Source organism: Molossus molossus, unplaced genomic scaffold, assembly GCF_014108415.1.
Source record: "Molossus molossus isolate mMolMol1 unplaced genomic scaffold, mMolMol1.p scaffold_m16_p_6, whole genome shotgun sequence".
NCBI classification, from domain to species: domain Eukaryota; kingdom Metazoa; phylum Chordata; class Mammalia; order Chiroptera; family Molossidae; genus Molossus; species Molossus molossus.
Genome location: NW_023425399.1, coordinates 73,413,357 through 73,439,845, shown reverse-complemented (window position 1 = coordinate 73,439,845; position 26,489 = coordinate 73,413,357). Strand labels below are relative to the sequence as shown.

General features: G+C 41.4%; 1 protein-coding gene across 1 annotated transcript in view; it reads right to left on the bottom strand.

Annotated features, from left to right (window-relative positions):
- Positions 1-469: 469 nt before the first annotated feature.
- The window catches only part of COLEC12 (collectin subfamily member 12), a 217,065-nt gene continuing 191,045 nt past the window's right edge, over positions 470-26,489 (bottom strand). The window contains exons 6-10 of the mRNA XM_036245806.1: positions 23,630-24,118; positions 22,564-22,700; positions 20,598-20,707; positions 12,084-12,229; positions 470-1,888 (exon numbers count right to left, since the gene is read on the bottom strand). Coding sequence (XP_036101699.1) covers positions 1,869-1,888; positions 12,084-12,229; positions 20,598-20,707; positions 22,564-22,700; positions 23,630-24,118 — 902 coding nt within the window. The 3' untranslated portion in view covers positions 470-1,868. The remainder of the gene's footprint in view (positions 1,889-12,083; positions 12,230-20,597; positions 20,708-22,563; positions 22,701-23,629; positions 24,119-26,489) is intronic.

Sequence of the window (26,489 nt, the reverse complement as noted above, 5' to 3'; positions counted from 1 at the left end):
ATGACCTGAAGCCCTCCATATGGTGCTTGACAAATGATAAGCACTCGGTAAGTTATTATTAGGGCTGGGAGAAGAACCATCTCAGCTGTGGGAACTAGCAGTATTCTTTTCTGATGATGGCATTAGACATTTAATTTCAAGTTGCTTCTGCACATGGATCTTTTTTTTATTGTTGATACTATTACAGATGTCCATGAATCTTAATTGACACTAAAAAAACAGAGAGAGGATGAAAAAGAGGATTAAGTTTAGTCTATAAAGGGTCTTGAGCCTCAAGAGGTACCCGAGTACAGTGCCTGCTTTGTGTTGCAGGGCCCAGATGATGGTTGTCCTGCCAGCCTGAGCAGGCCACATGGACAGGACAGTGGGTATAAAGGTGCTGAGGTGATGGCCATTCCTATGCTGCAGAGACAGCATGAATGGTGACCAGGAACAAGGCAACACAGTCCACACGGCTGCAGGTGTGAAAGTCAAGCTCTGTCTTTATTCTTTAACCATTTTATTTGGAATGGGTAGCAGCACTGCCTGGGGAGCTTAGGAGGGGAGGAAAGGGAATCTGTTGGATGGAAATCTTACCTTTGAGCATCGGTTATATCTAGTGTTTATTTTCAACACAGTTCATGTTAGATTTTTCAATGGCAAATCAAGGAGTAGAAGGAAGATGGGCTCAAAGGAAAGGTTCTTTGCAAAAGTTCAACAACATGGTCAAAAGTTTATTCTTGCATTTCATCATGTATGTGCCTTGGAATTACGGTGTTTTTTTTTCTTTTAGAAACTGACTTAAGAAAACAAACTTTCCAGGTAGCACATAGCTGTCCCCATCTTTCTAGCAACTCTGCCTTTGGCTGATGTGATGCCATACTTCCTTGACAGTATCAGTTCTGGTATATTCATATCTCAGCCATAAAATAGGACCTTCTAGATAGCCAGATTCAGGTGCTCTACTCTTCCCAACAGATGCCTCTCCACCACCTCTGGCTCCACCAAAATGAGGAGACACACATCCTGAGATAAACTCTGGGCCTGGCCAGGCACACAGCAAGGGTGTTGGTTGGTGATGAGCTCAGTGCACAGCCCACTTGACTGAGCCCTGTGATATGCTCACGCTTGACCTACACTGGCAAAATTTGTAAGGGTATTTCTAGACATTTCACATGATTGGTTCCTCTGAGGAAATGATACATTAAAAAATATATATGTACACACACACATTTAATTTTTTTTTAAACCACAACTAAAAAAATTCTTTGCCATTGGGTAAAATTAAATCTGACAAGAAATCCTATGAGTTTTTATTAGTACCATATTGTTTTCTTTGGCTCCATGTATTATATTGGTAAAATGACCAAAAAAAAAGGAAAAAATTGTAAAAAGGCAAATATTTTGTACAAAAATACAGTTTTAAAAGCTCTTTAAGTATATTTCATATTATTAAGAGTTGGCCTATATATCTTTATGTCTGCATATTTTTCCTACCTTTGGGATTTTAGAAACGTAAGGTACTGTTCACACAGTATATGTGTAAGTTCTCCCTAAAGCTCAACAACCAATGATAATCTTTTTATGATCAGAGTATTCCACACTTTGGAAGATATGATTTGCATAACTGTACAGTTACTGGCTGAAAAATCTATGTGATTCAGTCCATTTGCATACTGAAAATCAATATCTTATACTGGGGGAACATCTTTGTTCCAAAGTTCTTGAGTAATGGCAGATGGTAAAGAACATTAGCTGTCAATTTTTTTCAGTAATTGGTTTTCAGTGCTTTTTTTCAATCTGGTGAGTAGGTGATGCAATCAGAAGGAAGTATCCTTTGCTTTTGAGAACTGTCCGAAAATTTGCTCAAGTTATTTCATCACAGTCCATTATAATGAAGATGATAGTACTAAAAGAGAAGAAAAAGGATGGGTGTTAATTTTTAAAAAGAGAATAACGTTAATGTACAATTTAAAAAAAGGAACATGTATTTTTTATAGAAAAGATTCCAAAATACTTCATTCAATAATGTTTATTTTATCAAAGAAATGCCAAGACAGTCTTCAGATTAAGTATAAGGTACGTTTCATCCTGAAGAAGCCTATTTGGGGAAGCCTAGTCCCAACTAAAATCCCAAATGACTAAACAAGGGAAACAAATGGCAAATCTGGGTAACTTGTCACTCTCTACTGTAATCTCTTATTTAGATATTTGTGTTCCTCCCCTGCAACTGACCATGCTGGGAGTTTCTTATGGTTCTTGAGGACCTCTACACTTGGACCAGTGCCTGATATATCAAAGGTATTCAATATATGTGTGTTGAGTGGATATATACATACTTTGTGCCCCAGTTACTATAAAAAAATAATTTGAACAAAATATATTTGCGATTTATGTTTACCACCAACAAAAAAACTGAAATACAATTGACATATAACATTATATTACTTTCAGGTGTAAAAACAATGATTTGATGATATTTGTATATATAGCCTACCCTTGAACAACATAGGGATGCTGACCCTCCATGGAGTCAAAAATCCACATATAACTTTGACTACCCTAAAACTTCAGTTGTCTCTCTCTATCCATGGGGGATTGGTATCCTTGTGGATACCAAAATCCATGGATACTCAGGTCTCTAATATAAAATGGTACAGAACAATGTATATGGTCAGCCCCTCCACATTTGTGGATTCCCAACTGCGTACTGAAAATACAGTTTTCCATACAAATACTGTTCTCTATCCATGGTTACTTGAATCTGTAGATGTGAAACCTGGGGAGATGGAGGGCTGACTATATATTTATTGAGAAATATCTGTGTATAAAGCGGACCCTTGCAGTTCAAACCCATGTTGTTCAAGGGTCAACTGCATTGCAAAACAATCACCACAATAAGTCTAATTAACATCCATTAGTACAGTTAAAAGTATTTTTTTCTTGTCCTGGCCAGTTTTGTTCAGTGGTTAGAGTGTCGGCCCGCGGACCACCGGGTCGCAGGTTCAATTCTGGTCAAGGGCACGTATCTCAGTAGTGGTAGTGCGGGAAGCAACCATTGTGTCTCTCTCACATCAATGTTTCTCTCTCTCTCTCTCCCTCCTTCCCACTGTCTGAAAAAATCAATGGAAAAGTGTCCTCGGGTGAGGATTTAGAAAAAAAAAGTATTTTTTTCTTAGATAAAATACATAGCAATGTAACTATAACTAATATTATATTATATACTAGAAGTTTGCTAAGAGGGTAAAACTTAAGTTTTCTCACCATTAAAAAAAATGGAAATGGTAACTATGTGAAATGATGGATATATTAATTAGCTTGATTGTGGTGGTGATTTCACATTGTATACCTTAAATATATACAATTTTTATTTGTTAATTATACATTAATAAATCTATAAAAATAATTTAAAAGGGATAAAACAATGTACTAAGGAAGAAATAATTGTTGAATAAACACAGATAACTTATTGTCATGTTATTATAAAAAATGTCTTTTTCGCCCTGGCCAGTTTGGCTCAGTGGTTAGAGTGTCGGCCTGCGGTCTAGAGAGACCCGGGTTCGGTTCCCACTGAGGGCATATACCTCGGTTGCAGTTTGTCCCTGGCCCTGGTTGGTCGTGTGGGTGGTAGCCACTCGATGTGTCCCTTTCACGTCGATGTTTCTCTCTCACTCTCTCTCTTCCTCTCTCTCCCTCCCACTCTATCTGTACAAAAAAATGGAAAAATGTCCTCGGGTGAGGATAAAAAAAAAAAGTCTTTTTCATGTAATGAGAACCTTTAAGATGTTCTCTTTTAGCAATTTTCAAATATATAATACAGTGTTATCAACTATAGTCATCATGCTGTATTGTACATCCCCATGACTTATTTATTTTATAAATGGAAGTTTGTACCTTTTGACCCCTTTCACCCATTTTGCCCACCTCTCATCCCTGCCTCTGGCAAACACCTATCTGTTCTCTGTATCTATGAGTTCTGTTCCCTCACCCTAGATTCCACATATGAAATCATATCGTATTTGTCTTTCTCTTTCTGACTTATTTCACCTAGCATAATACATTTAAGGTCCATTCATGTTGTCACAAGTGGCAAGATTTTTCTTTTTTATGGCTGAATATATATATGTATACATATATGTGTGTGTGTGTATTACCTTTATTCATTCATCCATCAACAGGCACTTGTGTTGCTTCCATTTCTTGGCTATTGTAAATAATACTGCAGTGAACATGGGGGTGCATATATCTTTTTGAGTTAGTGCTTAATTTTCTTTAGATAACTACCCAGAAGTGGAATTGTTGGATCAGATGGTAGTTATATTTTTAACTTCTTGAGGAATCTGCTTACTGCTTCCTGTAATGATTGAACCAATTTATAGTCTCCCAATAGTGCACAAGGGCTTCCTTTTGTTCACATACTCACCAGCACTTAACTATTTTTTTCTTTCTTTCTTTTTTTTATAATGACCATTCTAATAGGTGTGAGGTGTTATTATGGTTTTGACTTACATTTCCCTTTTGATTACTGATGTTGAGTATCTTTTAATGTACTCGTTGGCCATCTGTATGTCTTTGGGAAAGTATCTTTCAGATCAGTTGCCCATTTTTAATTTGGATTTTTTTTTTTTTTTTGCTAGAGTTGTTCTTTATATATTTTGGATATTAGTCCCCAACCAGATCTATGATTTGCAAAATTTTCTCCCATTCAGTAGGTTGCATTTTCATTTTGTTGATGGTGTCCTTTGCTATGTAGAAGCTTTTTAGTTTGATATAGTCCCACTTGTTTATTTTTGCTTTTGTTGCCTTTTCTTTTGGTGTAAAATCAAAAAAGTTATTGCCAAGACAGATGTCAAAGAGCTTATTACTTGTTTGTTTTTCTAGGAGTTTTATGGTTTTAGGTCTTATAGTCAAGTCCTTAAGCCATTTTGAGCTAATTTTTGTGTATGCTGTGAGATAGTAGTCCAGTTTTATTCTTTTGCATATGGCTGTCAAGTTTTCTGCACCATTTATTGAAGAGATGGTCCTTTCCCCACTGTATATTCTTGGTTCCTTTGTCATAAATTAATTGACCATCAACACATGGATTTATTTCTGGGTTCTCTATTCTGTTCCATTGATCTGTCTGTTTTTATGCCAACACCATACTGTTTTGATTACTATAGCTTTGTAAAATAATTTTAAATCGGGAAGTATGATGCCTCCAGCTTTTTTCTTCTTTCACAGGATTGCTTTGGCTACTTGAGGTCTTTTGTGGCTCTATACAAATCTTAGGATTGTTTGTTGTATTTTTGTGAAAAATGCCATTGGGATTTTGATGGAAATTACACTAAATCTGTAGATTACTTTGGGTTGTATGGACAATTTAACAGTATTAATTCTTCCAGTCCATCTCATGGAATATCTTGCCATTTATTTGTGTCTTCTTCAATTTCTTTCATCAGTGTCTTATAGTTTTCAGTGTATCGGTCTTTCACCTTCTTGGTTAAATTTATTCCTAGGCATTTTATTCTCTTTGATGTAATTATAAACAAGATTGTTTTCCTAATTTCTCCTTATCACAGTTTGTTATAGTGTAGAAAAACCCAATGGATTTTGTTTGTTGATTTTATATCCTACAACTTTACTGAATTTATTAGTTCTAACAGTTTTTGGGTGGAGTCTTTAGGGTTTTCTTTATATAATACCATGTCATCTGCAAATAGTTACTGATGCTTTTTTTTTCTTTTTTTCTCTCTCACCTAATTGCTCTGGCTAGGACAATTGGAATTTTATTCTAATACTGTGTTGAATGTAAGTAGCAAGAATGGGAATTTTTGTCTTGTTTCCAATCTTTGAGGAAAAGAATTAAGCTTTTCACCACTACATATGATGTTAACTGTGGGCTTGTCATATATGGCCTTTATTATTTTTAAGGTATATTCCTATACACCCACTTTGTTGAGAGTTTTTATCATAAACAGATGTTGAATTGTGTCAAATGCTTTTTCTGCATCTATTGAGATGATCACATAATTTTGTTAATGTAGTATATCACACTGATTGATTTGCAGATATTAAATCATCCTTGCATTCATGGAATAAATCTCACTTGATTGGGTGTATAATTCTTTTAATTTATTGTTGAAGTTGGTTTGCTAATATTTTATTGAGGATTTTTGCATTTATGTTCATCAGGGATATGGGACTGTATTTTTATTTTCTTGTGGTGTCCTTGTCTGGCTTTGGTATCAGGATAATGCCAGCCTCATAAAATGGGTTTGGAAGTGTTCCCTCCTCTTCTTCTATTTTTTTGGAAGAGTCTGAGAGGGAATGGTATTAATTCTTCTTTCTTTCTTTCTTATTTATTTATTTATTTATTTATTTATTTATTTATTTATTTATTTATTTTGGTACGTACCCCTAGTGGGAACCAAACCCAGGACTCTCTGGTCTGCAGGCCGACCCTCCAACCACTGAGCCAAACCGGCCAGGGCATAATTCATCTTTAAATGTCTGGTGAGATTTATCAGTGAAGCCATCTGATCCTGGACTTTTATTTGTTGGGAGGTTTTTGAATATTGATTCAATCTCCTTACTAATTGATCTGTTCAGATTTTCTATTTTTTCATGCTTCCGTTTTGGTAGGTTGTATGTTTCTAAGTTGTCCAATTTGTTGGTGTATAACTGTTCATAGTAGTCTCTTATGATACTTTTTATTTCTCTGGTATCAGTTGTAATGTCCCCACTTTCATTTTCTGATTTTATTTATTTGAGGCCATCTTTTTTTTCTTGGTGAATGTAGCTAAAGGTTTGTCATTTAAAAAAGTATTTTAAAATACAAGCTCTTAGTTTCATCAATCTTTTCTATTGACTTTTTAGTCTCTATTTCATTTATTTCTGCTCTTTATGTTCTTCTACTAATTTGGGGCTTCGTTTGTACTTCTTTTTCTAGTTTCTGAAGGTGTAAAATTAAGTTATTTGAGGTGTTGTTTTCCCCTTGAGGTAGGCATTTATTGCTATGAAATTCCCTCTTAAAACTGTTTTTGCTGCATCTCATAAGTTTTGGTATGTCCATTTTCATTTGTCTCAAAGTATTTTTTTATTTCTTCTTTGACCCATTGGTTGCTCATTAGCATACTGTTTAATCTCCACATATATGTGAATTTTCCAGTTTTCCTCTTGTAACTCATTTCTAGTTTCATTCCCTTGTGGTCAGAAGAGATGCTTGATATGATTTCAGTCTTCTTAAATTTAGTAAGACTTGTTTTGTGGCCTAACATATGCTATATCATGGGCAATGTTCTATGTGTACTTGAGAAGAATATGTATTCTTTTGCTTTTGTATGGAATGTTAATGTTAAGTCCGTATCTGGTAAGTCCATCTGATCTAATGTGTTGTTTAAGGCCAATGTTTTCTTTCTGATTATCTGTCTGATACATCCATTAAAGTCCTCTACTATTACTGTATTTCAATCTATTTATCTCTTTAGTTCTGTTAATATTTGCTCTATATATTTTGTTGCTTCTGTGTTGGGTGCATACACTTCTACACGTTATACCCTCCTGTTGGATTGGCTCCTTTATCATTATGTAATGACCTTGTCTTATTACAGTCTTTGTTTTAAAGTCTATTTTGCCTGCCCTGGCCAGTGTGGCTCAATTGGTTGGATGTCATCTGTGCCCAAGTTGTGGGCTCCATCTCTGGTAGGGGGAGTGCAGGAGGCATCCAATCCATGCTTTGCTCTCACATCACTGTTTCTCTCTCTCCCTCTCCCTTCCTCTCTCTCTCGATTTTTTTTTTAGAAAGAGAGGAAGGGAGAGAGAAACACTGATCAGCTGCCTCCTGCATGTCCCCTACTGGGGATCAAGCCCACAAACTGGGCATGTGTCCTGATCAGGAATCGAACTGGGACCTCTCAGTCCATGGGATGATGCTCAGTCCACTGAGCCACACCTTCCTCTTTCTCTAAAAATCAACTGAAAAAGTATTTTAAGTCTATTTTTTCCTGCTATACATATAGGAACCCTAACTTTCTTTCAGTTTCCATTTGCATGGAATATCTTTTTCCATCTCTTCACTTTCAGTCTGTATGTGTCCTTCATTGAAATAAATATCTTGTAGGTAGCATACAGATTACATTTTTATCCACCAAGCCACTCTATGTCTTTTGGATGGAGAATTTAGTCCATTTACATTTAAAGTAATTATTGGTAAGTATGTACTTATTGCCATTTGTTAATCTTCTGGTGGTTTTGTAATTCCTGTTTCTTTCTTCTTTTCTTGTGTTCTTCCTTGTGATTTGATGATTTTTCATTAGGTACGCTTAGATTCTTTTCACTTAATTTTCTGTGTACCTACTATATAGATTTTTGCTTTGTGGTTACCATGACACTTACATATAACAACTTGTTTTTTTTTTTAATCCTTACCCGAGGATATTTTTCTGTTTTATCTTCAGATAGGGTGGGAGGGAAGGAAAGAGAGAGAGAGGGAGGGAGAGAAGATAGAGAGAGAGAGAGAAATAAACATTGACATTGAGAGGGACACATTGACTGGATGCCTCCTGCACAACCCGGTCCAGGGCCAGGAATGAACCGCAACTGACGTACATGCCTTGACCAGAATCGAACCCACAACTTTTTGGTCCGTGGGCCGATGCTCTAACCACTGAGCAAAACTGGCCAGGGCACAGTCTATTTTAAGTTAATTACAACTTAAGTTTGATCACATTCTAAAGCTCTATACTTTTATTATTCCTCCACCACTTTTTATGTTTTTGATATCACAATTAACATCTTTTTCTACTGTGTATCCCTTAACAAATTACCACAGTTAGTTATTTTTACTACTGTTGTCTTTCAACCTTCATACTAGCTCTATAAGCGATTAATCTACCATCTTTACAACATGAGACTATTCTGAATTTTACTATATATTTACTTTACCAGTGAAATTTACATGCTCATGTTTCCCTGTTACTAATTAGCTCCCTATCTTTTCAGCTTAAAGAAGTCTTGCCCAGCCAGTGTGGCTCAGTAGATTAAACATCGTCCCAGGGACTGAGAGGTCCCAGTTTGATTCCTGGTCAGGGCACATGCCTGGGTTTCAGGCTCGATCCCCAGTAGGGGGCAGGCAGGAGGCAGCTAATTGATATTTCTCTCTCACATCAATGTTTCTATCTCTCTCCCTTCCTCTCTTTCTAAAATATCAATAAAAACATATTAAAAAAAAAAAAAGCCCTGGCCAGTTTGGTTCAGTGGTTAGAGCGTCGGTCTCTGGACCACAGAGTCCTGAGTTTGGTTCCTGCTAAGGGCACATACCTCAGTTGTAGTTTGTCCCTGGCCCTGGTTAAGATCGTGTGGGTGGCAACCACTCAAAGAAACATTGATGTTTCTTTCTCTCTCTCTCCCTCCTGCTCTATCTGAAGATAAATGCAAGTGTCCTTGGGTGAGGATAAAAAAAAAAAAGAAGTCCCTTTAACATTTTTTGTAAGACTATTCTAGTGATGATGAACTCCTTTAGCTTTTGCTTCTCTGGAAATATTTTTAATCTTTTTTTTTTTTTAATTCTGAAGGACAATTTTTCCGAGTAGAGTATTCTTGGTTGGATGTTTTTTATTTCAGCACCTGAATGTATTGTACCACTCTCTTCTGGCCTGCCAAGTTTCTGCTGAAAAAATCTGCTGATAGTCTCATAGGAGTTTCCTTGTATGTAACAAATAGTTTTTGTCTTGCTAATTGTAATATAGTCTCCTTTAACTTTTACCATTTTAATTATAATGATCTTGCTGTGGGTCTCTTTGGATTCCTTTTATTTGGAACTCTCTGGGTTTCCTGGATTGGATGTCTGTTTTCTTCCCTAGGTTATGGACATTTTCAACCATTATTTCTTCAAATAAGATTCTGTCTTTTTCTCTTTCGATTTTCCTTCTGGGACCCCTTTTAATGCAAATGTTGGTCCACTGGATATCTCATAAGCCTTTAAGCTACCTTCACTTTTTAAAAATTCTTTTTTCTTTTTTGCTGATTGAATAGATGAGTTCCACTGCCCTCTTTTTGAGTTCACCAATCCTTTCCTCTGCTTCATCTAGTATAGTGTTGAATCCCACTAGTATATTTTTCATTGCAGTTATTGTATTCTTCAATTCTGAGACTTCTATTTGGTACTTTCTTATATTTTCTGGTTCTTTGTTGAAGTTCTCAGTATGTTCATCCATTCTTCTCCTAAGTTTGGTGAGCATCTTAATGACTATTATTTTGAACTCTCTATCAGGTAAATTACTTACCCACATTTCATTAAGGACTTTTTGAGGTTTTTATCGTGTACTTTTGTTTGAAACATATTTCTCTTTCTTTGTTCACCCTGATTCTCTATGTTGGGTTCTATAAATTAGATAAAAGAGCCGCCTTTCTCAGTCTTGAGGGAGTAGCCTTGTGTAGGGGATGAAACTTATCACTGAACCCTGCCCTAGCTCTTGGTTGTCTCTCAAATCTTTGTGATTTTCCAAGCATTTTATGTTATATAGTGACACCCCCGGTAGGTGAGGCAGTTCCAAGACCTGTCAGTGTTCCAAAGAAGAGGATCTGTCAGCATCCAGATTCAGACTGACTGGAAGCCAGATCTTCGGGCAGCAGCTTTTAAAATATGCAAATATATACAGTCCTGTGGGACCACAAATGTATTTCCCACTGGCCACCAGAGCCGGGTGACCTAGAAGTGCCTCCTGAGCAGTTGCTTCAATGATCAGGGTACCAGATAAGTATACAAGCTTCTTTTTGGGAGAAGCTGATGACCTGGAACGAGGCAGAGGAAGTGTACAAAGTGTACAAAGTGTCCACTGGCCTCAGTAGTCCCATAGATGTGTGCCAAACCAGAAGCCTGCCCCCCTTGCTGAAGCTCCAGGACAATCAAATAGCCTTCTTTCACAGAAAGACTTGGGTTGTAATTCGTTCTGTTGTGTGTGCTATGGCCTGGGGGTGGTAGCTGGCCAAGAACTGTTCTGTTACAGCCCCATGGGACTCAGGAATGCAAGCTCTGCTGCCCCTAGAACTGGTGTTAAGGGATGTCCCCTGGGCACTCTGCAGCATGGCAGAGGGAGAGTGCAAAGACAGCGTCTGCTCTCCAAGGTTTCTTACCAACTTTTGAAAAAAAGGCTTATTAATAAGATATAATTCACATATCATTTAAAGTATATAATTAAAGTGGTTTTTATAATACAAAGCTGTATAACTTGGAACTATCTAATCATATTTTAGAACATGTTCATCACCCCAAAAGAAATCCCATACCTATTAGTATGCACTCCTTCTCCCTACAAACTTTTAAATCTAGTTCTGATGACCAAAACTAACAGACCACATTCTAAGAAGGTCATATGTTAATGAAGCTTTAGACAAGTACTTTTGAAATGGAAAAAATCTCCAAAAGCCTTTTTGGTTTATTAGGCCAGTAAGTCTAACATTTATTGAGCACTTCCTATACGTTAGGCACATTTACAGTGATACCTCGGTTCTCGAACATAATTCGTTCCAGGAGGACGGTCGAGAACCAAATTGTTCGAGAACCGAAGCAATGAAACCCAATAGGAAATAATGGAAACTGGATTAATTCGTTCCAAGCCCCAGAAAATGCCTATTTACTGGCCTAATTTGTATATAACATGTAGAAAAACATAAGTCTCAACAAGAAATAAAAGTGTACAGTATGTCTAAGGGTTAAATTCAGTGTAAAGCGTGACTCTCTCCACAAAGCGTGACTCTCTCTCTGCACTCACACTGATGACGCAAGCAAGGCGCGCTGGGCCGAATGAACGCCATTCGGCTCAACTCGGCTCATCTCGGAAGTTCGAGTTCCAAATATTTGTTCGGATTCCAAGACAAAAGTTTCTCGAATCTCCTGGTCGAATACCGATTTGGTCGAAATCCGAGGCGTTCGAGAACCGAGGTATCACTGTATTATTGTGTCCTCACAACAACCTCATTAAGAGGATTCTATTATTATTCCCCTGAAGTTAATAACCTATCCAGCTAGTAAGTGTCAGAACCAGGACTGGATTCAGAGCTCTCTTATCCTTTAATAGGATATAAGCTCTGCAGCTCCCTCTTAAATCCTCTCTGCTGCTTACCTGTCTCCCTGTCTTTTTCGCATATGAAGTTATTGATGTCTTCACACTGGAAATCGTTCCACTGCCCAGCATAAATCAGCCCAGCACAGTCTTCTCCTGGCCCATGGCCCTGGCCCCAGTTATCTGGCTGTCCAGCTTTCCAATTTCTTTAACAAAACAGAAATTCAGTGTTATTTTAAAGTCACGTAGACGTTTTCTTTACCCAAAAGCAGTAAGAAATATAAAAATAAACACAACCAAAAACTGAAGCATGTCATTTGTCCTAGAATAAAAATGCATTGTTTAAAAATCCATGCATACAAAAATAAATTAATAAAAATTGGAGGGAAAAAAGGGAATTAAACTATTAACATAAAAAAGAAATCCATGCATACTCTTTTTTTTATCCTCACCCGAGTATATGTTTATTGATTTTTTTTTAAGAGATAGAGAAAGGGGAAGGGGGGACACAGAGAGAGAGAGACATTGATGTAAAAGAAACATTGATTGGTTGCCTCCCGTATGCTCCCCAACTGGGATCAAACCCTCAACCTAGGAATGTGCCCTGACCAGGAACTGAACTCACAACCTTTTTTGGTGCACAGGGCAATGCTCCAACCAACTGAGCCACCTGGCGAGGGCCCATGCATGTTCTTATTCAGAATAAGAACCAGCTGTTTTGAAGAATACAGCTATATCTTATTTTATGGTGCTTTGTTTTGTTACGCTTCACAGATGTTGTTTTATACAAATTGAAGGTAAGACCCTCTACTCGCAAAAAGATTATGACTCACTTATTGCAGTGGAATACAGTATGCATTCCAGCATCTCCCTACAAGATTGTTTTCTTTGTCACAATGAAATCAACTAATTGAGCTGCTTCATCACAATGCTGAGGGAGTAAATCCTTCAACATAGACGAATGAAAATGTTCTCATGTGTACTGCAATGCTGACTTCTGGGCATGTGTGTAAATATTTGTGTGGAATTTATATGCACTCTGAGAATATGATACATACACTCTCTTGTGAAAACCTAGGGACCGGTGTACATTTTGATACCTTGCTTCTCTAACAAGTCAGAGTCAGGCAGAGAAAGTGAGAGACCCTTGATATACATTTACAAGAACCTACAATTACAAACACTTGGTTATGGTTGTCTGGCTAAATTGTAGATGGTTGATTGCTTTAGAAAGAAATAGTAATTTAATCTTACTGGAAATGACTCATACATTTCACTGCCTTTTTTGGAAGACAGAGTCCTAAAAACACGTTTTGTTTAGGATGATTTCACTTGGGGCTTGTTAACTTGGATGCTGCTGCTCAAATCACCACTTTGCCAGGGTTTGCTTTTCTTTTTTTGTTGTTGTTAATCCTCATCCAAGGACATTTTTCCATTGATTTTTTTATTTTTTAGATAGTGTGGAAGGGAGGGAGGGAGAGAAAGAGAGAAACATGGATGTGAGAGAGACACAGCAATTGGCTGCCCTCTGCATGGCCCTTAATGGAACAAACCTGCAACCCAGATACATGCCCTTGACTGGGAATCAAACCTGTGAGCCACACCAGCCAGGGCCAGAGTTTGCTGTTCTTGATTCTGTTTTCATTCAATAAGTTAGATGTACTTTCAAGACTCAAAACTGGAAAACTAAAGTTTCTGTAAGAAGCAGGTCTTGCACAGAAGCCTGTGGTTACCGCCTGAGAGGACAAGCTTGCCTCAGAGTCTGAAAGAACATCTGCAGCAGGAGGTGCTTCCCATAAACTATGACTCATCATCCCATCAGCCATAGTGCCCTAGGACCAGCCCAGGAAAGAGCCCAACTGTTTTGTATCTTTTGACAATAAAACCAGCAAAATCAGTTGAAATTTATAGTTAAAGGGTGGAGCAAAAAGTAGAATAGACTCTCCCACACCAAATGTATATTTTGGGATTAAAAAAAAAAAAGATGAGTGACCTTATTTAAATAAATCTAGTGATGAAAAGGCAATTTAGATGAAACTGTCAACTGATGAGAGAAAAAACAGGGTGATAGTTAGGAGGGAGAGTTAAAAATACTAATTCATTCACACTTTCACACAACAGATATCCTCAGAGCACTTACTATGGGTCAGGGATAATTCTACGTGATGGCAACACAGCAGAATGGAGAATAGACAGAGCCCCAGCCCTTATAGAAAATAGCAGGCAAGAAACAAATGAATTAAAAATCTCAGACTGCCACAGTGATACCAGAAAGAGATGAAGTTGGAAGGAAAAATAGTTTACTTTCACATGGATGCTTTTTTAAAAAAAAATCCTCATGCAGAGAGAGAGAGAGGAAAGGAGAGGGAATGGGGGGGAGGTGGGAGGGGAGAGAGAGAGAGAGAGAGAGGAAAACATCGACGTGAGAGAGAAACGTCAATTGGTTGCCTTCTGCACGTGCCCTGGCTGGGACCGAACTTGCAACCCAGGCATGTGCCCTGACCAGGTATTGGACTGGGAATTAGACTGGCAACCTTTTGGTGCACAGGACAGTGCTCAGCCAATGGAGCCACTTGGGCTGGGCACATGGATACTTTTTTGTAATTTCTGTCCACCTTGTAGAAACCCTCTGGAAATGTCAATGATGCTTGAGTAGTGTGCTCTTGTTAATGTACATTTTGTTTATTTCTGTCAGTATTGTGAGGGGGCTCAATTCCAATTTTGCTTATTGAATTTGAGATCTGTGATTCCTGACTGTATAATGATGGGACATTTGATATTCTTTATTTTTCAGTTAATTGGGAAATTGTATAAATATGGTTTCTGATAGAGGACCTGCTTAATATTTTCCCCTTGCATTTCCTTATAATTTTAATTAGATAAAAGGGATTCACAGACCAGACAAAAAGATAATTGACTGATAAGAAAAATAATTTTTATCATCATTCTCCATTTGTTTTCCCAGGTCATTGGAATTCCTCACATAAAGGGCTCAAGGTTTTCCTTCAGGACTGAAAATGGAATGCAGTTCTGTGGAGGTGAGTGGAGTGACTGAGGTGGGACCAGTGTGGGTGGGTAGTGGGGCAGCCTGACGCCAGGCTGCAGGGAGGGGCAGTCTGTCCTTCAGACTGAGCACCCAGAGTCTCAAAGCATCTCTTTGAAAAAGCTAAAATCACATGGAGGGATTTGTGGCAAACCCTCTCAGTCTGCACGCTTGTCATAAAACAGAACAGAACATGTTTGATAAACACAATGTACATATTTTGGAAACAAAATTCAGCTTGAATAGCACAGCCTCATTCATGGATTGATTTTTGGAAAAGAATGACAGAGGCCTAGGCTGAAAATCCCTGAATCCCGTATTATGATACACAGATCTCAGGAGTGGTTGGGTAGCAACACACGTGTGTAGTTAAGAGAGCTTGAAGCACTCGGACTCTCTGCTCCAGTGAACTGGAGACGCACAAGCACATCAGCTTGCGGGTGTGACCCTCACTCAGGATTCTGGGCTGACCTTAGTGGAGACAGAACACAAAGTCTCAATCTTGGGAATCACCCCTTCCAACTTCACAATTTAGTAACTTTCTCATCGACCACAAAATTGACTGAGGCTTCCAGGCCAAAAAACTTCTGCTGGTAAGAGCCTGGCTTCAAAATAGGAAAATCTTACTAGTGAGAAGTATTTCTTTACTGTAGAATTTTCTCCTGCTAGAAGGGTCTGTACAGTGGAAGATTTCTGTCTAGTGGCTTAAGCCAGTGCCACTCTGATAGAAACATAAAGCATGGACCAGAGTGAGTTATTACTGAGTTAGATGACAATGAGGGTTCCCTTCTGGTCCCCACCATTCTATGGTTCTCTATTATATAATATATGGAGCAGTCTGCATGGACAGAAGGGCGACCCATGTTTTATCTTTGAGATGTAGAGATGAAAGCTGTCACTCATAACTTGACAGCATACTCCCACCAAGTGATGTCCTGTGCAGGGGACCAAGAAGTGGGCAAGAATAAAGGAGATTCAGTGTGTTTTGGGAAATGCTCAGGAAGAATATCACATTTCTGGTGATCCAAGGTGGGCAACTGTAAGCAGGCAAGGCCTTAAAATGTTACCTCACAGTTCTACTCTGACCCAGTGGGCAGAGTCTACACATCCCACTTGTATCTGATTCGCTAACACAGCCTCTGTTAACAGTGACAACCTGTCAAAAGATGTACCTGTATGTATTCCATCAAGAGTAGAAAGATTAGCTTGAACATGCTCCTGGCTCACGGATCTTCTCTGGTTTGTCTGTTTCCTTTTCATTCCTTCCAGTCTTGTTTCCTTCCTTCTATTTACTGTGGGGTTAATTTGCCCTTCTTTCATAGATCATTGATTTCCAACTTAAAATTTTTTTCTAAATGTTTTAAAGTTATAATTGCCCATTAAAACACTGGTTTAGCTGCACCCGCCCCCACCCAAAAGTTGGTATGTTATGTTTCCATGTTGTTTAAAACATTTCCAAATTTCCTTTGTGATTTCTTCTTTGACCCATGGGTTATTTAGAAGTGTGTTCTTTAATTTCTAAATATTTAGGGATTTTATAGCTATTTTTTTTGTTCTTGGTTTCTAACTTCAATTTTTGTCAGAGAACATACTCTGTATAATTCCATTGCTTTTACATTTATTGAGATTTGTTTGAGGGCCCAGTGTACAGTTTATCTTGGTGAACATATCATATGTACTTAAAAGGAGTGTGTACTGGAACCCTAGGGCCAGGCTGAGGCTCACCTTCAGCAGACCTAAAATCTTCAAATGTTCCACCCTGACTTTTGGTCACTTAAAAAAGAAATGGCCTTATTCTGGTCCACCTATATCTTTTTCTTCTTTTCTTTTTATAGTTGTTGGGTGAGATGTTCCATAATGTGCATAAAGTCAAGTTAGTTGGTGAGTTGGTAGTGTCTACTATATCCCTTCTGGTTTTTCTATTTTTTCTACCAGTTACTGACTGAGAGGAGAATGTTGAAATCTCCTTTGAAGCCCTGCTGTTTTCTATGTCCACATTTAGGGTTGGTAAATATGTCTTCTGGATTATGGTCCTGGAAATCAGATTTTCTTACATAAATGGAAGAATACCACCTCTTGCTCATACTGCTGCCCACACAGTCTGGAGAAGATGCCGGACCAGCATGGAGGCTGGCTCACAGTGGGTGCTCTGGGATAACCCCTGACTATTACCACAGGACTGGGGGCCAGTGGATCCCAAGCTGGTGGGGAGGGGTGCTGGCCAGGAATGAAGTTTTCATAGATCTGTGGTGAAAGGAGAAAAGTAAGGACAATGTGTGTTAATGTGTGTGTGTGATGATCAGCTGTCTTTTCTTGAAAAGGATTGTAGGGTTTGTTTGTCTGTTTGTTTATTTTTAGTGTTGAGATCTGTTGATAGGTGATTTTTAAAACCCATGTTCATAGTTGGCAAATAAAACTTTGGCAATGTATGTCAGCCCTCCGGTCTTTGTTTTTGAATTTTATTGGCATGTGGACCCAAAGCATCTGGGACCCTGTCTTGGGCACTGTTTTGAGACATTGCAGACAGTTTCTTTTCCTCAGTAATTAGTCCTAAGAGTCAGTGAGTCAGGTCATATGCTTTATGGGAAATAAACTTCAGTTCAGATCTGTGTGTGCCCTCAGCCTTTGGCATCCAGTCTAGGTGACTGTTGCCCTCTGTTTATTCCAGCACTGTCTTTCTTAATCAGATATCAGCATAAAAAATGGAGAGGTTGCAAGAGGCAGAGGAGAGAGCCTTTTGTCCCTTGTCTATTTCCTCTTTGACAGGAACTGCAAAACCCTGAAACAGTTTCAAAAGGGCGTGTGAGGGTGAGTGTGTGTAAAAGGGGTAAGAGGCAATCTGTGGCAAGGGAAAGGGAAGCAGAGAGCCAGTGCCTAGAGGCCACAGAAGCAAAGAAGAGGATAAAGGTGAGTCTGAACAGATGGAGAAGTGTTTGGGGAGACTCATTCTGGTAGGAGACTCCTAGAGCCTGACACCCAGTCCCTACGCCAAGGCATGGCAGAGAACATTCTTGTCTTCTCTACAAACTTACTATGATATCTGGGATACTGTGTGGTGTCTCAATCGGGATACTGTATAATATATAAATGCTAGGTAGTATTTTTCTGCAATTACTGATTAGTATGAAAATACTTAGAATTATGACAATAATAGTATTAACAATACCAACACTAGCAGGTGACATTTCTTGAGCATTTCCCGTAGGCCAAGTACTGTACTAAATACTTTATATATATTTTCTCATTTAATAGTCGCAACACCGATGTAGGTCCTTTCGTGACACTCATTTCTGTAGGAGGACATGGAGGAATTCACTTCATTGAGTAACTCTCACAAGGTCATTTAGCTGTTGAGTGCTTGGTCAAGGTCTGGAACCCAGACCGTTGACTCCAGGGCACGTGCTCTCTCCCCTCGCTGCACTGGCTCTCTTTCTAGTTTGTGCGATGTTTATTATTCTCTGTCAAGTTAAATTAGCCTTCAGTTATTGAGGCCTCATAATATGTCTGCCTAATTTATTCTTGCTTTTAAAATTTGATCCTGGGGGTATTCCTTTGGGTGGAATTTGAGAAGCACAGTCTGTACTGTGACTCGGTGCAGAAGCCAAAGCTCGCAGGAGGCTCCAGGGTGGCTGTGGCCGGGGACAGAGTCCCTGGGAAGGTGTCTGATGATGTAATCCTTCTCAGGTCCCAGGTACCGGTGCTGGTGCTCTCCTTTCAAATCATATAGTTCTTGCTGGAGCCTGGGGAAGAGGAGAAAATTTCCACCTTGGGAGAGCTGGCGTAGACAGTAATGTTTCTCCTCAATCCATTCCATATGGGCCAATCCACTTTTTTTTCTTGGAGGAAGGCTTAAGATTGAATTTCTTAGTGAGTCTAACCCAGACCTTTTTGCATTTATGGCTGTGAGAAAAGTGGAGGAGACTGATTTTTCAGCTCCCCTCTGACTCCCTTAAAAAAAAGATTTTGGCATTCTTAACTGTCAAAGTCATAGATTTATCCTTTCCTTTAATCATCTCTGCCTCTCACACCCCCTCCAATCCTCCACTGCTCCGATTCTAGGTGCCAGCTCTCAACTGCTTTGAGCCTCCTGGCGTGCACCTCTGCCATGACGGGCACTCTCCTCTGGCTGAGCGCCACGTCCCGAACCAGGGCGTGGTGTCATTTCCTCTCCTCAAGGACAGGCGCAGAGGGGAGCAGGCGGGATATCTGCTAGGCCAGCATGCTGATATCTACTTGCCCTAGGGCCAGGCTGAGGCTCACCTTCAGCAGACCTAAAATCTTCAAATGTTCCACCTTGACTTTTGGTCGCTTAAAAAAAAAAAAAGAAAAAAGAAATGGCCTTATTCTGGTCCACCTGTATCTTTTTCTTCTTTTCTTTCTTAAATCTTTATCGTTGAAAGTATTACAGATGTTTATATCTTCTAATCATTCTTTTCACATGGAGCATTTACAAGTACAGAGAAGCCTCTCTGTCAACCTGTGTAGCTGTGGCCTCCCCACCGCCTCTGACCCACTCCTGCTCCTTGGCTCCTACAGGCCCGGCCTTAATGCTCGTGACACCGGCTGAGACCTGGAATGCCCTTGCTTTCTCCTCTCCTGGTGCCATGGATACTGCAGTCTCCTCCATGCTCCGGACATGCTCCCGAAGCTGAGATGCCCTCACACCTATGGGCACCTCTGCAGGCCCTGTCTTCTCTGTCTCCAGCAAAGGAAAGGATTCAGAGGTGGGTTTTTATAAATTCAGCTCCATTTGCTACAGTTTATTGCCTATTTTCACATCCATTAGAGGCAAAGCAGGAGTAGGAAGAAGTGAAATTTAAATTGGCACAATTTAATCATCTTCAGTCAGACCTTGGGTAGGATCAGGGTGGACCCCAGGGTAGAAGGAAGCTTGAGGAGACTTCGGGGCCCCTTCTGAGAAGGTGCTGTGACATGCTTCCACTCTTCGTTGCTGCCTTTAGAGAACTCAGGCCACATCAGACCACACCGGGAATCTTCAAGCCCGTAGGAGATGGTTATCCCACAAACACCTTTGGTTGTGGTGCACTTGAACTTCCCATGTGAATTTGAAGTTCATAATCACGCTCTGGACAGAAGCCCAACCGGGTTAGGGGCACAGATGGTGTTATCCTGAAGGGAGCTCCCCAGCCCTTGTCAGAAACATGGCTGGGGTGTACTATGAACATGCCTGAGGTCATCCAGGCCTCCTTCTCCATCACAGCAGCATTTAAAGAAAATGTTTCGGCCACAAGTGTGGTTTTTATGAATTTGATGTGTGTGCGTGTGTTTTCACAGAAATAAAAAAATTCACTCCACAAAAAGAAAACCCCTACTTTTTATACTTTTTATAGCATGTAGAATCCCGACCACAATTTCCCTTCATAGAAATACACAACTGGTACCAGGAACCTCAGTGTGAGGAGAGTCTAGGACATAAAGTTGTTAAGGAAGAAATTGTAGGGGGTCAGGCAAAAGGTGAAAAACAGAACAATAGATTCTGACCACCCACGTGGAAGTTCCTGAGCACTCACGTATACTCTGGAGACGTCCCGTCCAGCCACTTCCATTCGCTTTCCTGCTCCGAGTCCGTGAGGCCGATCCAGTGGCTGTCTCTCCCTACCATCTGCTTTTTTATCCATTGCTGAACAATAAACCAGAGATGCTGCATTAGTATTTCTTGGAACAGATGTCTGTGGGGCTTCCCCCCAACATATAGGCGAAAAGGACAATTTTAAAGAGAATGTTTGTTAGTTCATTACACTGCTTTTGCTGTACTCTTTTTTGTTGTTGTTAATCCTCATCAGAGGATATTTTTTCCATTGAGTTTTAGAGAGAGTGGAAGGAATGGAGGGAGGAAGAGGGAGAGAGAAACATCGATGTGAGAGACACATTGATTGGCTGCCTCCCACATGAGGTGGATTGAACCTGCAACCAGGTATGTGCCCTTGACTGGGAATCGAACCCATGGTCCTTTGGTGCACAGGCTGACGCCTTAACCACTGAACCACACCAGTCAGGGCTGCTGTCCTTTTTTTTTTATTGTACTTGTTTTGTTTTGCATGGTTTTGGGGCTTTGACAGTTTTCCTTTCAAAAACTCATAAGTGATATTTCAGTGATACCCTTCCTCCTCTACATCACCCAGACCACTCGACCTGAATAGTATTATGCTGAGTGAAATAAAAACCAATTAGAGAAAGACAAATATCACAAGATCTCACTTATTTGTGGAATATAATGGACAAAATAAGCTGATGAACAAAACAAAACCAGAGGGAAGTAGGGAACAGACTAACAAACCCCAGAGGGGAGGGAGGTAGCGGGGGCAGGAAGAGATAAACCAAAGAACTTATATGCATAACTAATGGTCACAGACTACAGTACAGTGAAGGTGGGGGTGGCGCAGGAGCGGGGAGGAGGATATCAAAGGGGGAAAAAGGAGGGACATTTGTAATAAAAGTATTACTAAATTAAGTATTAAAAAAGGAGAATAAATAAAAAATAAATCACCCAGAGCACTCAGTGAATTCAACCAGCTCCATCCCCTCCTACCCATCCCTCCTGAGTTCTACAATAGCAGCAGCCCTGGCATCATCAAGCTCTTCCCCTGGGCCAGCTGCCACGTCCAGGTGTCCTGTGTGTCACATGGAACATGTCTTTAAACCTTACAACAACCTACATAATAAAGATAAGGCAGAGCTGGGATTGGGCCCAGCTCTGTGTATCCTAAACCCCAGTAACTCACTGTAGGCTCATTCCCAGTCAGTCTCTGTGGGAAGCTTCTGTTTTCAGGGTTGTGTTTGCTGGAGACATGTAGGGAAAAGGAAGGAGGCCACTGGAACCGGGTGGCACTGGAAAAAGAGCATCAGCATTGCTGCTACATGGACCTCACTTTCAGGCCCAGCTCTGCATTTATTTGTCATCCTAGGAATGAATCATTTAAACCTTGTGGGGTCTCAGTTTTCTTATCTGTAAGTGGGGATAATAACATCCCTACTAGGGTTGTTGTGAGGTTTAACAGAGAAAATGCCTTCCACGGTGCCTGGCACATAATAAGGGCCTTGTAAGTGATAACCACTGTTATCCCTTGTGGGCTCTATGGCCTTTTCTACTCTTCCTGACCCTGCTGGGGCCACATGTCTGGTCCCTTATACCTCACTCCACCCCAATGGTGCTCATGCCTCTTTGCCTCTCTCCTCAGGTGCCTGGTGCCAGCCCGCAGGCGTCTCTTCTGCATTACTGCTTTTGACAGCCACCGGAGGAGCCACACTTCTCCAGGCCTGACAGCAATCTTCCAGGTGGAAGCGAGAGGCTGTAATTCCCATGCCAGGAATGCTTCTTGTCACTGGATAAAACCCAAATCTCCATAATGCAGCCTTCTGTGTTTATGTGACCATGCATTCTTGATATCTTTGACTCCCCAGTAAGCATGCAATTTCCAGATGTAAACTATCCCTAAATTATAGTTTTCCCCAACTCTAAGTATGCTGCAAACATACCTGTTCCTCTCTTGTGTTTATAAAAACGAGATGTGAAGACTTGTCTTCACAGAAAAGTTTTGCATCCTCAAAAATTTCTTTCTCAACCGAAAAATAGTAGCATTTGTCTGTGAAGTTCTTCCAGTGAGGAGGGCAGCCTAGGAAGGCAAAGGTTTACAACACTGATTAAAAACAAAACATCCAAAGCACCCTGCCTCCCTCAGCTGTGTTTAAGAGGCCGTGGCCATGGCCCTGCTTCCCTTGCAGGGCAGGAGCAGCCCCCGTGTCCATGTGCCGAGCCTGTGACTGGTGCTCATGGACACGCTGGGAACAAGGACAAGTACAGGGAACTGAAGGGCACACAGTTAAAACGACATAATCTGAAAAAAGTCTGTGCTGGGACTTTGTGGCTCTGCATCTGGATTAGTCTCTACAATGGCAGAGAACAGGAACCACAGCAGAAGGCAGTGAGTGTACAGATGGTCAGTGTCGGTCTGGACTCATGGAACCTCTAGACAACTGCATGGAGAACCCAGAACCCAGTCGGGCTCCCAGAACGGAAGGGTGATCTGAGTTGTACTGAAGGAAATCAAGTGGAATCAGATGTGGGTCAAAGGAGAGAAAAACAGGCTCGGTTGCAAACCCAGCATTTAGGGTTTTTACCAAGGTTTAATATGAACGATCTAGAGTACCTTCTCAAAAGACATGAAGCCTGGGTTTCAGTAACAGAAAGTTACACTTGTGTGTTAAGTGACGGATGTCTGTCCTCAGGTGAAGGGCATAAAGCGAAGACAGGAGGGTTGGGAGTGGCCAGCCTTGGACTTTCATGAAGGAAATGTCTAGGGACATGTTCGTCCCTGAAGGCCTGACTCAGTTAAACAAACAAATGCTAGGGAACCTGACTGTGTTTAGAGAGAAACACATGTGCCTGAGAGACTCCACCTGAGAGCAGCAGGGCCTGGTGCCTCTCCCACATGGAGCCTTTGCTACCAGGTAAGATGGGGTGTGGGGGGCATGGAGCTGCACAGGAGGGGCCAGCCCAGCCACAGCATACACCCTGCCCCTGTGCCCTGGTGCTCAGACTTACCATTGGCCTCAGGTGCTGTGGTTGGCTCGTTCTGGAGGGCCAGGGGCACTGCTGCTCCTGATGGGCCTGGAGGACCCGGGGGGCCCTTGGGGCCTGGCATGCCTGGCACCCCAGGCAAGCCTGGCAGCCCCCGTGGTCCAGGCACCCCCGGCTCCCCCACAGTGCCCTGTAGTCCCTGGAAGCCGGGAGGGCCCTGGGGGCCGAGGAGTCCGTCCTTGCCGGGTGGGCCTGGGGGGCCTGGGTCCCCACTGGGTCCCTGAGGGCCAGGCTTCCCTGGGGACCCGCGGGAGCCTTTGGTGCCCTGAGAGCCTTTGGAGCCTTTGCTGCCTCGCTCTCCAGGGGGGCCGACCGGCCCAACTGGGCCCCTCTCACCGGCAGGGCCCGGTGGCCCAGGCTCCCCCTTCTCTCCTTTCTGTCCCTTGTTGCCAGTGGGACCAGGGGGGCCCTGCTGTCCTCTGTCACCTTTCGGACCCCTGGGGCCAGGAGGACCTAAAACATAAAAATACACATGGTATAACATGAAATCCATCGTAAGTGATAGTGAAAAATTTATCCTCTTATAAATCTTCCAATTTAAAAAATCTAGACATACAAAATATATACATTAAGGATTGCTTACTGTTTTACCATACTATTGTTGACAGTATGTTTCTCCTTTTAACAAAAATGTTTATTTACTAAGCTCACCCCTTCCGCTCCAAGCATTTAGAACGGACCTTAATGGCACACAGCTTTCTAGTTCCCACTGGTGTTTCAGGGAAGGGACCCTTCATGCTGGTACTGCAGCAGCAGCAACAGGACGCCGCCACGGGCCACGTTCTCCTAGTCAGCTGGGACTGTTCTGTCCCCAGCAAAACCGTGCAGGTTGGCATCAAGATTCCCTTCTACTTACTTCCTTTCCCCCCCCTAATGTGACAAATATTTATTAATGACCTGTTATGTGACGAGCACCATATATGTGTTGTGGGATACTTAAAGAGTTAAATTAGACCAAAAAAAAAAAAAATGCTATCAGGTGTTTAGGGGCACTGTCCTGTTAACCACACCAGAGGGGCCTCTTCCTGTTGGCTGCATCCCACCTGGCATTCCTGTCCCTTCCACAGTGCTGCGGGGACGCTACTGTCCTTAGCACTGAGCCTTGCTCATGGTGGACCAGCTCATAGGGACAGGAGGTCTTGGTGGGAAAGTGCTCTCTGGCCTGGGCTGGGAGGGTCATTTTCACTTTTTCCAGTTTGTTAGTCTAATAATGCAAATAGGGAAGGTGGATTAGAGGGGAAAAATAGATGGATCATTGAATTGGCAGGGGAGAAAAAAAAAGACACCATTTTCGCCCTGGCCAGTTTTTCTCAGTGGTTAGAGTGTCAGCCTATGGTCCAGAGAGACCCAGGTTCGGTTCCTGCTACGGGCACATACCTCAGTTACACGTTGTCCCCGGCCCTGGTTAGTTGTGCGGGTGGCAACCGCTCAATGTGTTCTTTTCACGTCGATGTTTCTCTCTCTCTCTCTTCCTCTTTGTCCCTCCCACTCTATCTGAACAAAAAATGGAAAAATGACCCTGGGTGAGGATAAAAAAAAAAAGACACCATTTTCTTTTTTAAAATCTCACCTGAGGATATTTTTCCACTGATTTTCAGAGTGGAAGGGAGAGGGTAGAGAGATATACTGATTGACTGCCTCCCACATGCACCCCGACCAGGGCCCGGGATTGAACCTGCAACCCAGGTATATGCCCTTGATCATGAATCAAACCTGAGACCCACTGGTTCGAGGGCTGACGCTCTAACCACTGACTCACATTGGCCAGGGCAAAGACACCATTTTCCACTGGAAAAGAAAACAGTTCTCCCTGAAAAAGGCAGAGGGGCAGGTTGGAGAGGCAAATATCTGCTCATCTCTGCTCATCCCATAAACCAGCTCATGTAACAGGACTGCTTTCTTAAACTCTCAAGGCTGACAGAGAACTTCACACAAATACACCTGGATTCTGTGTAGTGAATGACAGTTTTCGAGGTGCTTCCACATCTGTTATGTCACCTGACTCTGGTCTATGACATAATACTCCCACAGCACATTTGAGGACGCTCAGGGCCAGAGATGCCACACTCTTTGTTCAAATCAAGTTACTCAGCTCCTCAGGGCAGATATACCTGAGTAGCTAAGCTGTTCACCCAGGGGGATATGACACGGGCAACCCCAATTAAGTAGTGGAGCTGGAACAGGAATCAGGTCTTCTCATGTTGAGATGAATGTGTCTAAGAGGGCACTGTTCTCAAATATTCTCTCCAGAATGTTAGAGTTGCTAAGATCTCTCTATTCTACATGAAGGAGTAAGAGAGGCCCACACTCACTCTTTCTAAAGATGCAGAAAGCCTCTTAGGCTGGAAGGGTGGAGGTGCCAGGGAGATGGAGGGTGAGTAGCCTCCCACCCCAAGTTTTCTTTATCCCCTACGCCACCACTCCCCACCAGCCCTTCCCACCTCTGTAAGGCACTCTCTCTGTCCCTCTCCCACCCTAGGCCCTGATGGACATCACTGCATCCTCATGCTGTCCATGGCCCCAAGTCCAACCCACCTGTCATTGCTCTCCCTTAGCAGGCACCTAGGCCCTGGACTCAGCTTTCCTGAAATTTAAGGCTACCACGATGTCACGCACGGATTTACTGCAGGATCCTCTGCTGAGCTGTAATAGAGTTTATGCTAATGGCTAGGATGAACTTCAATGCATTCCTTCAAGGGTTTTCTGCTCCGTAAGTGGGAAACTTTAGGAGACTTTGAGATGAAGAACCCTCTCCTTCAACCTGACTCATTGGTTTCTGCCCACCAGCTCCTTCTTATTTTTAGCTTTCCTAAGCTCTGGATCC